This window comes from Oncorhynchus tshawytscha, unplaced genomic scaffold (assembly GCF_018296145.1).
Source record: "Oncorhynchus tshawytscha isolate Ot180627B unplaced genomic scaffold, Otsh_v2.0 Un_contig_4016_pilon_pilon, whole genome shotgun sequence".
Taxonomy (NCBI): Eukaryota; Metazoa; Chordata; class Actinopteri; order Salmoniformes; family Salmonidae; genus Oncorhynchus; species Oncorhynchus tshawytscha.
Window position 1 is genome coordinate 7,775 of NW_024609093.1, and position 12,350 is coordinate 20,124.

The following is a 12,350-nucleotide window of genomic DNA, read 5'->3' on the forward strand; positions in this document are numbered from 1 at the left end:
TATATTCATCTATTCAAATATGAAGTGCATGAGCCTACAACCTCTTGACACAACCAATAATCTTGGTATTTTCCTTTGAGTGTCTTTGCTTTTAGTATGTTTTCATAATCAGAGCAATGAAAAACAGACATACTGTGTACAACACCTGATGCATGCGCCTTAAATATGCACAAGAGGTCTATGAACTACTTCCCCGACAAGTCATTCTATTGGTCAATTCAAGTAGCAGTACAAGGCGTGAGGGCTAGTATCATTCTCCATTGGACGAGAGCAACTTGTTGCTTCAAACCGATTTCAAACAGCCAACGTGCGCGCCCCTGTCTCTCCAGCTTCCGAGCGCCGCCGTCCACACCGCGCTTTCGTCGATCCAAAATTCCGTCTGTCTCACGTGCTTTGTGAATATAAAAGCTCTCTTGTTTCCCTTCATCATGTGTAGTGTGTCACCAGACAAACGGCGAAAGATGGAGTCGGCGTTGGAGCAGCTGAAGAAACACACGGTGGTCGTGGCGGACACCGGAGACTTCAACGGTAACAGATTGACCGCAATGCATTAACGTTACTAGCCAAGGCCAGGCAGGCATTCGCTAGAACACATTGATGTAACATGTTGCAAGGTTTATAGCTGCGTCAACGTTATCTACGTATCGTAGTCTGCTCGAATATTAATTCCGATAAACTTCTATGTTTTTAGCTTTTAAATGTTGCTAGCTAGCTGTCGTATCATGTTTGGCTAATAATTAACTTACTGCACTTGTGGTTAACCTTAGCTAGTTATGACCACGGCTCTTGCACGTTCCATGCATTGCAACTTGATCGCTAATGTTAATTAACTATGGGAAGAACTGTATAGTTATTGGTTTCTATTTTCAGGTTTTGTCTAATTTTAGAAGACGTTGTGAGCTATCAAACAGGAATTGCAATTTTAAAACAATGACTTACTCCTGTCAGGGCACGCACGTTAACGCTGTCACGCCCAACTACTCAACATTGGTTCTCCCACGTGACACTAATGGGGTTTAGTTAAATAACACTAAATGCTGAAGACAACCTAAAAGACCGTTCAGCGTAGTTGGTTAGCTATATATGATTTATACAAATGCCATGGTCACTGCCCTCGACTGACATTACTGTCTCCCAGATTCAGAGAACTGGTTCCTCTTCCGTTTGAATAAGGAAGTAGGAATGATGTAATCCATTAGTTAGTTCCATTGTGATGTAAACCAAACATTTCCTCATGCTTGCACTGCAAGTCAGGATGACAAGACAGAAACGGTTTACCTGCCACAGGGTACTGTTAACCAGGCTCAAATGGGGCACACTGTAAGTGGATAGGCTTTGATGACCTGCTGCTTCAGTCTACACAGAATGTTTCTTCTCAGGATAAGTGAAGGGGTGTTGGAGATTCACAGGTTTTGTTCCCTGAATGCAGTAGTCTTTAGGACAGGGTTATTTTCAAATGTTTTTGCTCTCTATAGAAAATGCATTGTTGCAGGAACCTGAAGAATGTGTCTATAGGACCAGTCACTCAAATGGCCTATGAGTCTGAAGATTGACCAAGTTATCTGTGACCTTGCTTCATGCCTCAGCAGTTCAGTTTTTAGACTGTGGTGAGAGGAACCTTGCTGTACCCATAGGCCTGATTCCATGTTGTGAAAGGGTGCGCTTGGCCAAATCCCATTGTGAAAGGACCTCACTGGCCAACTCTTGTGCGACGCAGTGCATTCATTGGTCAACTGGTTTGAAGACTGTGAAACCCTAACTGCAATACTGAAGGACAGTTGAACCACACCAGTTAGTATTGTGTGTTGCTACAGTCATTTTACCTGTGGGTCATACCAGTAGGATTAAAACAGGAACCATCACTTTCAAACAGATCAAGTTCAATTAAACTCTTGTCTGGAATATAGTGTGACATCATATGGATGTTTGTCCATATTGCAAAGCTTAATACCTTGTCTACCTTAGCTATGTTAAGTTATTTAAGCTGACTCGTGATGGCTTTTAAGTGTTCTCATTGACAATATTTTGCTGGCATGCAGAATGGTGAGCAGCTCAGTAAGTTGTACAATTCCTCAGTTATCCCATTGATGGGGAGGGTGTAAATTTAATCTCTTTCAATGGAATAAATGCATCAGATTATTTTTGGCAAAGAACATGCTTTATCTTGCCAGTTGCTGTCTTTGTTCAAATGGGGGTGGTTAGTGTGTCTTATCTTAGGGTTGGTCTCTGTGTAGGCTTACATGGCTGGACTGATTTAGGTAAGCTTCTTTCCTTCAAGAAAAGACCTCACCAACAGACATGAGGGCTTCTGCTATGAGAATTACTAAAAGAAACAACAAATGAAAAGTGCCTCTTAACTTTTCTCAAATTGACACACTTATGGCATCTACCTATCCTTACATGTTGTAAAACCCACATGTGTCATCTGTCATATGGTTGCAAGCACAAGCTTGATCAAATTTGAGCAACCCCTTTTTTTTTTCTTGTCCCTGTGAAATTTGTCAGTGCTTGGTTAAATGCAACCCTGTACTCTTCCTGAACCATGTGGGAAACACATGGTCACTAGTGTTTATGCATGGCAGTCATCTGGTGTGCATAACAAATGGAAAGTAGTCTGCAAATTGCAGGAACACTTTAGCCTGAAGTTGCCCTTTTAACATGCCATGTTACTCTAATTACTTCTGTAATCTCAGTGTGGTTACTGCAGATGTGGCACATAATCATTGAACTGTAGTGAAAAGGACAGGAACTTTGGTTTCTAATTGGGTGTCTTAATACGTACATTCTATATAACTACCAGGTATTTGAAGTGTAGGCTTAATCCAAATATCTGACCCCTGGGGTATGCCTCAAGCTCTCATTGAACAGTTACACAATCTGTCTTCATAAAGTGAATCCAAAGCTCTTGATGTGGAGAATTGTCTGCATGTTTTTCCACAAACACAATATTTTCTGACTGCCTGGTTATCTAATCTTTCTCCAAAGACCTCCAACAGAATTCAGCTACCAGAAGTTTGTACTGTTCATTCACAAACAGCATGTTTGGATATGCTATTTTGGCTTGTTTAATCACTGCCAGTAATACATACTGGTGGGATTGGATTGCAAATCGCTGCCTGTGACAGATCCAGCCATAAGAACTGGCTAAAAGAGTAGGGTATTTGACCAGAATGAGAGAGTGAGAGCCTAGAATGTGTTAGTTGTTTTCAGATAAATACAGGGGGCCTTTGTGCTTCATTGTGTTGCCTACTCCCTGTCAGTGGCAGAAGCTTGGCCATCTGGTCTAAAGCCCATCGCCACAGGCCTCCCTCACTGTAGCTGACATGGCATATCACAACGATGGGAGTATACTAATCAAAACTGTAACCGGCGAGTACCCTGACCTTAGGCTAACAAGGCTATAGTAAAGGGACTCCAGTGCAAAGTAGGAAAAGCAAGACAATTGTGGTGTAACTTGACTAACTTTGTATTGCAGTGGGTGGTAGGTAGCCTAGTGGTTAGCGCGTTGGACTAGTAACCGAAAGGTTGCAAGATTGAATCCCCGAGCTGACAAGGTAGTTAACCCACTGTTCCTAGGCAGTCATTGGAAAATAAGAATTTTTCTTAACTAACTTGCCTAGTTAAATAACGGTGTGTATATACTTGTTTTTTTTTCATTCAAATTTACCCCAATGTCGCACTCCGTATTAGACCTTCACCTAGGATGCTTCACTACTAGGCTTCCTCACAGGCTAAAGGGACTTAACCTTGAATGATTAAATTGACCATCGGGTGTCATTCTTCTACTGCAGTGTTGCAGGTACACAATGGGCTGTTTTTCCTCCCAGTGTTCTTTAGTTGAGGAAACTGTTGGCTTGTACCTACAGTAGAGGTCACTGTTTGAGACCAGTGCTTCTTGACCCATCCAGAGATTTCTCTTGTTCTCATGTATAAGTGACTATTCAAAATAGGCATAAGCAATATCTGAATAGACCTTTTACTGAGTTATTTCACAGCTACACATCTCAGGATAAGATTGGTGAATGAAGTTGTGTCCTATGAAGGCTTGTATGTACCTGAAGGTGTCTGCATGCTTCCCAGACGAAACGGTTAGGTTGAGTTCCTGCATATCATGTTTTTGTTCATTTTTGGACTTCTGATGGCAAGCTGAAGTTTGGCGCAAGTCTACACCCACTTGTAGGTGATTGGTCAACAGTGGGGCTTCAAAGTATTTGTTCAACAAGTGACACTTTTTCATTGAAATACTGCACTAAGCAGTTAATGTAAAATTGTATGAGATCTCCTTGGCAGTGATATTTCTAAGAAATCTGTCATTTAATGTTTTTCAGATTCATTCTGATTATTTTGAGGCAGTGTACTGGCTACGGTGTCTCAATGGACAAACAGTACTATGGCCACCTCATTTTTCATGTGTAGGTCTAGTGTGGCTATGAACACCTAGTGTTGTGAGCTGTTCTTGTCTCTCTCCCACTTCTCTGAACAGCCATTGAAGAGTACAAGCCCCAGGATGCCACCACCAACCCTTCCCTCATCCTGGCTGCTGCCAAGATGGCCGCCTACCAGCATCTGGTCGACCAGGCCATCAAATACGGCATCGCCAAGGGCGGGTAAGATGGGCACTCTGAAATGTTTACAACCCCTACCGTGTCAATGATTGGTGAAATAAGCTCATGTAGTCATATTGCAACTCTGCACTGCTTCTACATTTGTATAGTAGGTCAGTGACTTCACTGACATCCCCTTTAAACAATGGGATTTTGAGTGAACAAAGAACCAGGCGTTTTCCCTTTGCTCAAGATAAGTGTTAACAATGCAGGTGCCCTGAGGGTGCTGATCAGTCTGCCTTGCCTCGCACATGCCTGCAAACTACATGTGTTTCACGGTTGCTTCGCCCTGTTATGAACATTGTCTTGGTGACTGACAACTTTGCGGTGTCCATTTGCAACTGGCACCTATCATTTAGTCTAAAGAACAAATATTTCCAAGCCACTAAAGTACATCTGAAGACATCAGTTTTGGGCTTTCCTATTCATTAGTTGCCTTGTTTAGACTGTCATATTTTCCACGCCTCTAATGTACTTTAGAGAATATTAATCAGTGCCAAATGGAATGCATTGAGTAGGATTGAGGTGAGAACATGAATACTGGAAAGTGAATGAACATTTGAAGTTTATTACAGCACTTAATAAACTGGGTAGTTTGAGCCCTGAATGCTGATAGATCTACCACGGCTGTTGACCTGACTACCACAGGTATAAACTTAGATTTTTTTATTTCTCTGATTACATTGGTAAGTTTAATCGCAATAAGGCACCTTGATTTGTTATGTGGCCAATATGCTATGGTTTGTATACAGACACTTGTGTCGTGCATTAGAACAGCCCTTAGCCGTGGTGTATTTTGGCCATATACCACACCCCCTGGGCCTTACTGCTTAAATATACACATTAACAACACCTGCTCTTTCCATGTGACTGACCAGGTGAAAGCTGTGAGCCCATGTTGTCACTTGTTAAATCCACTTCAATCCGACAGAGTTCAGTGTCAAATCGGAGGGCCTGTTGTCCGGGCCTCTGGCAGTCTCTATGGGGTGCCACAAAGTTCAATTCTTGGGCCGACTCTTCTCTGTATATATCAATGATGTCGCTCTTGCTGCTGGTAGGTCACTGATCCTCCTCTACGCAGACGACACCATTCTGTATAATTCTGGCCCTTCTTTGGACACTTAACAACCCTCTTGATGAGTTTCAATGCCATACAACTCCTTCCGTGGCCTCCAATTGCTCTTAAATACAAGTAAAACTAAATGCATGCTCTTCAACCGATTGCTGCCTGCACCTGCCCTCCCGTCCAGCATCACTACTCTGGGTGGTTCTTACTTAGAATATGTGGACAACTATAAATACCTAGGTGTCTGGCTAGACTGTAAACTCTCCTTCCAGACTCACATGAAACATCTCCAATCCAAAGTTAAATCTAGAATCAGCTTCCTATTTTGCAACAAAGCATCCTTCACTCATGCTGCCAAACATACCACCATAAAACTGTCCATCTTACCGATCCTCGACTTTGGCGCTGTCATTTACAAAAGAGCCTCCAACACTCTACTCAGACTGCATCCAGTTTGCTATCACAGTGCCATCCGTTTTGTCACCAAAGCCCCATATACTAACCACCACTGCGACCTGTATGCTCTTGTTGGCTTGGCCCTCGCTTCATCCTCGTCGCCAAACCCACTGGCTCCAAGTCATCTACAAGACCCTGCTAGGTTGAGTCCTGCCTTATCTCTGCTCGCTGGTCACCATGGCTGCACCCACCCGTAGCACGCGGTCCAGCAGGTATATCTCACTTGTCACCCGCAAAGCCAATTCCTCCTTTGGCTGCGCCTCCTTCCAGTTCTCTGCTGCCAATGACTGGGAAAGCTCTGAAGCTGGAGACTCCTATCTCCCTCACTAGCTTTAAGCACCAACTGTCAGAGCAGCTCACATCACTGTACATAGCCCATCTGTAAATAGCCTAAACTACTTCCCTTACTGTATTTATTTTGCTCCCCAGTATTTCTACTTTGCACACATCTACTGTCAAATCTACCATTCCAATGTTTTAATTGCTATATTGTATTTACTTTGCCACCATGGCCTATTTATTGCGTTTACCTCATCTCACTTCACCTCATTTGCTCACATTGTATATAGACTTATTTTGCTACTGTATGTTTTACTCCATGTGTAACTCTGTCGAACTGCTTTGCTTTATCTTGGCACGGTCGCAGTTGTAAATGAGAACTTGTTCTCAACTTGCCTACCTGGTTAAATAAAATCAGTGTAGACAGAGAGCAGACTGGTTAAAGGGGGTGGGGGTGCAACTCAATGTCTGTACTCTAAGTAATTACTTGGTTAATAAATCCTTAATCTACTGCTGAAAGCTATGATCACATGTTTGCTATGCTTGAGGTATTGCACCTCACCAGTATCCTGTTCCTGTGTCCATCAGACCTGAGGAGGAGCAGGTCACCAACACCATGGACAAGCTGTTCGTGAGCTTCGGCCTGGAGATCCTGAAGAAGATCCCAGGCAGGGTCTCCACGGAGGTAGACGCCAGGTACAGGAAGCCTCCTCCTGCGCCGCTCGGGCCTACATAAGTCGCTCATGACGTGCTTTGTATCTGTCGACACCAGCTATCAGAATAACACCCACTCATACATTTTCAATATGAACGTCTGAACATAGAAATTGATCATGGCTATGGGGAGGGGAATGTTTCATATGAAATTACAGGTAAAAAATACACAATTCCACAAAGTAGGTGAATGGACTTGTTGCCTCAAATGCAACCTGGAGCCTTTACAGATCAGGGTAGCAAATTGATCCTTTAAGTTGACTCTAGCTCACTGAACAGTCTCACGTTCACAGCAGAGCCTCAGACTCAAATGACTGGTATGGAGTCCACATAAAACGGCTCTTCCAAATGGTAAGCGTTAATATTTAGAATGACTAACTCAACCTCTTCCACTTGACATTAGGCTTTCGTATGATAAGGATGAGATGGTGTCTCGGGCCCTGGGGCTCATTGCCTTGTACGAAGAGGCTGGTATCAAGAAGGACCGTGTTCTCATCAAGCTCTCCTCAACATGGGAAGGCATCCAGGCTGGCAGGTGTGTGAGATGGAGATGGAGGGGAAGGACATGAGTCATCTACCTTAGAGGCATTTTGTCACAGTAAAGTAGAATATTTTCAAAACATGCTGCTTTTGTTTTTGCCAAAACTGCAAATGGTTAAACAATTTACCTCCAACCTAGAAATAATGTCAATCTAAGAAATGTTGGCTTTGACAGCCATGGAAGCACAGTGAAGCTCTGCTGTTAACTGTCCTTTAATGTGCCTGTCAATGTGTGTACCTGCAGGGAGCTGGAGGAGAAGCACGGGGTCCACTGCAACATGACCCTGCTGTTCTCCTTCGCCCAGGCAGTGGCCTGCGCCGAGGCCAAAGTCACCCTCATCTCACCCTTTGTGGGCCGTATCATGGACTGGTACAAGGAGAACACTGCCCAGAAGAGCTACGAGGCCCATGAGGACCCAGGTATGGGCTGACTGATCCACCATTTGATAGCATGAGTGTTAGCTTCTAAACTTTAGGTTGGCCTCCACAGTCCCAGACCTTAGGAGTATAAATAACATGCCAGGCGACATGGGTGTATTGACTTCATTACTGCACTGGAGTGGCTTTATTAGGCATAAACATCTTTATTTTGTTTTCTTCCCTCAGGTGTGATCAGTGTGACCAAGATCTACAACCACTACAAGAAGTATGACTATACCACGGTGGTGATGGGGGCTTCCTTCAGGAACACCGGGGAGGTCAAGGCCTTGGCCGGCTGTGACCTGCTTACCATTTCCCCTGGCCTACTGGGAGAGCTGAGCAAAGACCACAGCACAGTCACGCCAATGCTCACGGTTCAGAAAGGTAACAGGACTCATTGCTACCCCCTACAGGATACTAGTATGACCTCCCTCGAACAGTTGAATGAACATGTGTTTTGCTATCACATTGTGGTTGTCACATGTGCTGAATACTGTGAAATTCTTATAAGCATCTAACCAACAATGCAGTTAAGATATTTACTAAATAAAATAATGAGGCTATATATACAGGGGCTATCTGTCCTGAGACAATGTGCAGGGGTACAGGTTAGTCCATGTAAACAGTCCTGGTGGCCATTTGATTGTTCAGCAGTCTTGAGGCTCGGGGTAGAAGCTATTAAGGAGGAGCTGGACTTGGTGCCCCGGTACAGTAGCAGTGAACAGTCTGACTAGGGTGACTGGAGTCTGACAATTTTTTTGGGGGTGGGGGACCTTCATCTGACACCGCCTCGTCTATAGATCTTGGATGGCAGGAAGCTTGGCCCCAGTGACATACTGGGCCGTATGCACTACCTGCTGTAGCGCCTTTATGATCGGCTGCCGAGCAGTTGCGATACCAGGCGGCGACACAACCGGTCAGGATGCCCTCGACGGTGCCGCTCTAGAACTTTGAGGATCTGGGGACCCATGCCAAGTTCAGTCTCCTGAGAGGAGAAGGTGTCGTGCCATCTTCAACTGTCTTGGTGTCTGGACCATGATAATTTGGTGCTGTGGACACCAAGGAACTTGACACTCTTAACCTGCTCACCAGCCCTGTCGATGAGAATGGGGGTGTGCTCGGTCCTCTTTCCTGTCATCCACAATCATATCCTTTGTCTTGAGCACGTTGAGGGAGAGGTTGTTGTCCTGGCACCACACGGCCAGTCCCTGACCTCGGCAAACTTAATGATGGTGTTGGCGTTGTGCTTGGCCAAGCAGTCATGGGAGTACAGGAGGGGACTGAGCACGCACCACTGGGGATCAGTGTGGCAGATGTGTTGCCTACCATTGCCACCTGGAGGTGCAGGACCCAGTTGCAGAGGGAGGTGTTTTGTCCCAGGGTCCTTAGCTTTGTAGGTGTTCCTTTTGACCAGGTTTTGCAAGGACGGTGTGGAGTGCAATAGCTTGCATCTGTTGGTGGTATGTGAATTGGAGTGGGTCTGGGGCAAAGTGCAGGCCCCGGGCATCTCAATCTGGCCCCTTCTCCCCAATTTTGCGGTATCCAATTGGTAGTTGGTCTTGTCCCATCACTGCAACTCCCGTACGGACTCAAGAGGCGACAGTTGAGAGCCGTGCGTCCTGAAACTCGACCCGGCCAAGCCACACTGCTTCTTGACACAATGCCCGCTTCAACCAGAAGCCAGCCGCAGCAATGTGTCAGAGGAAACGCCGTACACCTGGTGACTGTCAGCGTGCATGCGTCCAGCCTGCCACATGAGTCGCTAGAGCATGATGGGACAAGGGAATCTTGACCTGCCAATTGTGCGCTGCCTCATGGGTCTCCAGTCATGGCCACCTGTGACAGGGCTTGGGATCGAACCCAGGGCTGTAGTGACTCCTCGAGCCCTGCAACGCAGTTCCTTAGACTGCTGCGCCACTCGGGAGGCCCCCACAAATAGATTTTTAACAGACCATTGGTCCCCCAAAAGGTAACCCTCAAAATCCTGATGTGGCCCTCGGGCCTATGTTTGCCCATCCCTAGTCTAGGGTTTCTGGGATGACTGGCCTTTTCAAAGTACTTCATGGCTACTGATGTGAGTGCTACTGGGCGGTAGTCATTTAGGCATCTTTGTTTTCTTGGGCACAGGTTTTTTGTTTTTTTTGTATAGATGTCAGGCCTGGTTTCAAATGTTACCGGTGTTTGCCTGGCTTAACAATAGAATAGTGGTTCATTAACTGCCAACCCTGGCCATATTGCACCCCAGGCAGTCCAGTGGGAACTAAGTATTTGAAGGGTTTCAAATGGTGTTCCATCTCAGGTCTGGTCCATGCAGGTGTCGTTATAACATTGGTTCATATTCTAATGGAAATCTCACTGCATCATATGGTTTCAGTGATGCAGTAAATATACTATCAATGATGTATCATGGTTGTGACGGAGGGTTACATGTTATCTAAGCACATGGAAGAAGCTCTCGTCCCTTATACTTCAACTCTAGATTGTATCTTCAGGACACTGCTGTGAATGTAATCTGCCTTCTCACACTCCGGCTTCGTTTTGAATGTTAACCTGCTCAAAGCGTCAGACAGGAACAAGGGGCTGATGGGAGGGATGTGTGTCATGCACCAGACGCAATGTTTCCTCTGTAGTAAACTATACACAGAGCAGAGGGTAACCATATACTGTATGAATAAGCAATAATTTTGGCTACTTTTAAAACTGGTTCCGTTCAATGAAACTTATTTTAAGAACCATTTGAATGAGTTCAAGGAAAGCTGGTGAATTAGGTCTACTTGGGTGACCCCTTGAGGCAGAATCTGAGCCCTGGAAGTTACTGTTACACACTAGCAGGTCAAAGACTCAGGTCAAAGAAGTTTTTGTTAGACCCCTCCTAAGGAGAACTTGCTGAGGCCCCTTCAACATTGGTTATGCAGTCTCTTATGAGTAGGAATGTGTCTCGTAACCATTTTGTTTAGTCTCAATTTGGACCTCGGGCAACAATGGCTGTAGTTCAAACCTACAGAGATACAAATGTATTTAGGAACTTGTGTGTATTTCAATGTCTGCTTTATCTTTGAGGCTTCTTAAATGGATGCTCATGTGTCTTCCCCTGGGCCAGGTCTGCATTGAAAAGGGGTATTTATCCTGCATCCCAGTGCAGACATTGTTTCCTTCATTAAACACCTGAAACCATTGAGGGATAATGAGCTCTAAGTAAAACCATATGCCGTAAGCATTCTGGTAGATTGCAGCCATACTACCAGTCCTTCAAAGGCCTGGGGACGACAATCCCATTGGACCAAGGATGAATTAAACCAATGGCAATTCATTACATCTCATTTTTGTCCCCTGTTTAGCCAAGGCCTGTGATTTGGAGAAGGTTCACCTGGATGAGAAAGAATTCCGCTGGCAACACAACGAGGACCGCATGGCCGTGGAGAAGCTCTCTGACGGCATCCGCAAGTTCGCTGCCGACGCCATCAAGCTGGAGACCATGATCAAGGTGAGACCGTGACGGGAGCGCTGAGGAGCACTTGAGGTTGTAAATATTTCTGAAAGACCTGTAAAGTAGCAGGAGGTGGAGTCTGGTGCACATGTGGAAAGTCCATGTAGGAACAGCAAGAACTATTGACTGATCTTAACGTTTTTAAGACTTGTTTGGAGCAAAGTAATGCTGGACATTCTGTCATGGTGTCCTGCGGGTGACACTTCGACAATTAAGTTCCCTTTCCTTTGTTTCCGTTCATATGGTTGTTTCCCTCCACAGGAGAAGATGCTGAATGTGAAGAACGGCCAGTGAAGAGGGACCAGATGTTCAACCCTCCCAGCAGGAAATGATGACTGTTGTGCAACCACCACTGGGGCCCCAAGGGACCAACTCTCCCACCTCCCCTGACCCCAAAGTGGGACCCCCTCAACACGAATGACTCGCCACTATAGGCCTGGATTGACTCTGATTTACTGTATTTTTGTCTTTACTCAATGCAGAGATTGATTTCAATTGTGAATCCAGCACTGATGCAATGCTATTTTTGTTACTTGCGACACTAGATTTGGTCAGAGGAACGAACACACAACGGTCAGGCTCGGCCCAGTGTCTTTACTCATCAGCCCTTTAGTGATCTAGAAAAACAACTTCAAACTGTAACAATTATGAACATTCCTCAGGAACATGATATGACAGTTTCACAAATTAAACTCTTTCCTCAGTGAACCTGTGTTCTGTCCTGAATGTTTCATTAAGACAGGAGTGGGTATAACAGTTCATGAAGCTTCTTTGTTTTAAGTCT

At 45.0% G+C, this 12,350-nt stretch overlaps 1 protein-coding gene across 1 annotated transcript; it reads left to right on the forward strand.

Annotated features, from left to right (window-relative positions):
• Positions 1 to 305: 305 nt before the first annotated feature.
• On the forward strand, positions 306 to 12,274 carry taldo1 (transaldolase 1). Its single transcript, XM_042314180.1, has 8 exons — positions 306 to 528; positions 4,484 to 4,607; positions 6,994 to 7,101; positions 7,523 to 7,654; positions 7,904 to 8,079; positions 8,266 to 8,463; positions 11,418 to 11,563; positions 11,828 to 12,274. The coding sequence occupies exons 1-8, from the start codon at positions 429 to 431 to the stop codon at positions 11,858 to 11,860; spliced, it is 1,017 nt and encodes a 338-aa protein (XP_042170114.1). The 5' UTR covers positions 306 to 428; the 3' UTR covers positions 11,861 to 12,274.
• Positions 12,275 to 12,350: the final 76 nt, after the last annotated feature.

Coding starts and splice junctions, on each gene's coding strand:
- taldo1 (XM_042314180.1), top strand. CDS start 429: ATGTGTAGTGTGTCACCAGACAAACGGCGAAAGATGGAGTCGGCGTTG. Junction 8,080..8,265: donor CGAGGCCCATGAGGACCCAG/GTATGGGCTGAC, acceptor TTCTTCCCTCAG/GTGTGATCAGTGTGACCAAG. Junction 8,464..11,417: donor AATGCTCACGGTTCAGAAAG/GTAACAGGACTC, acceptor TCCCCTGTTTAG/CCAAGGCCTGTGATTTGGAG.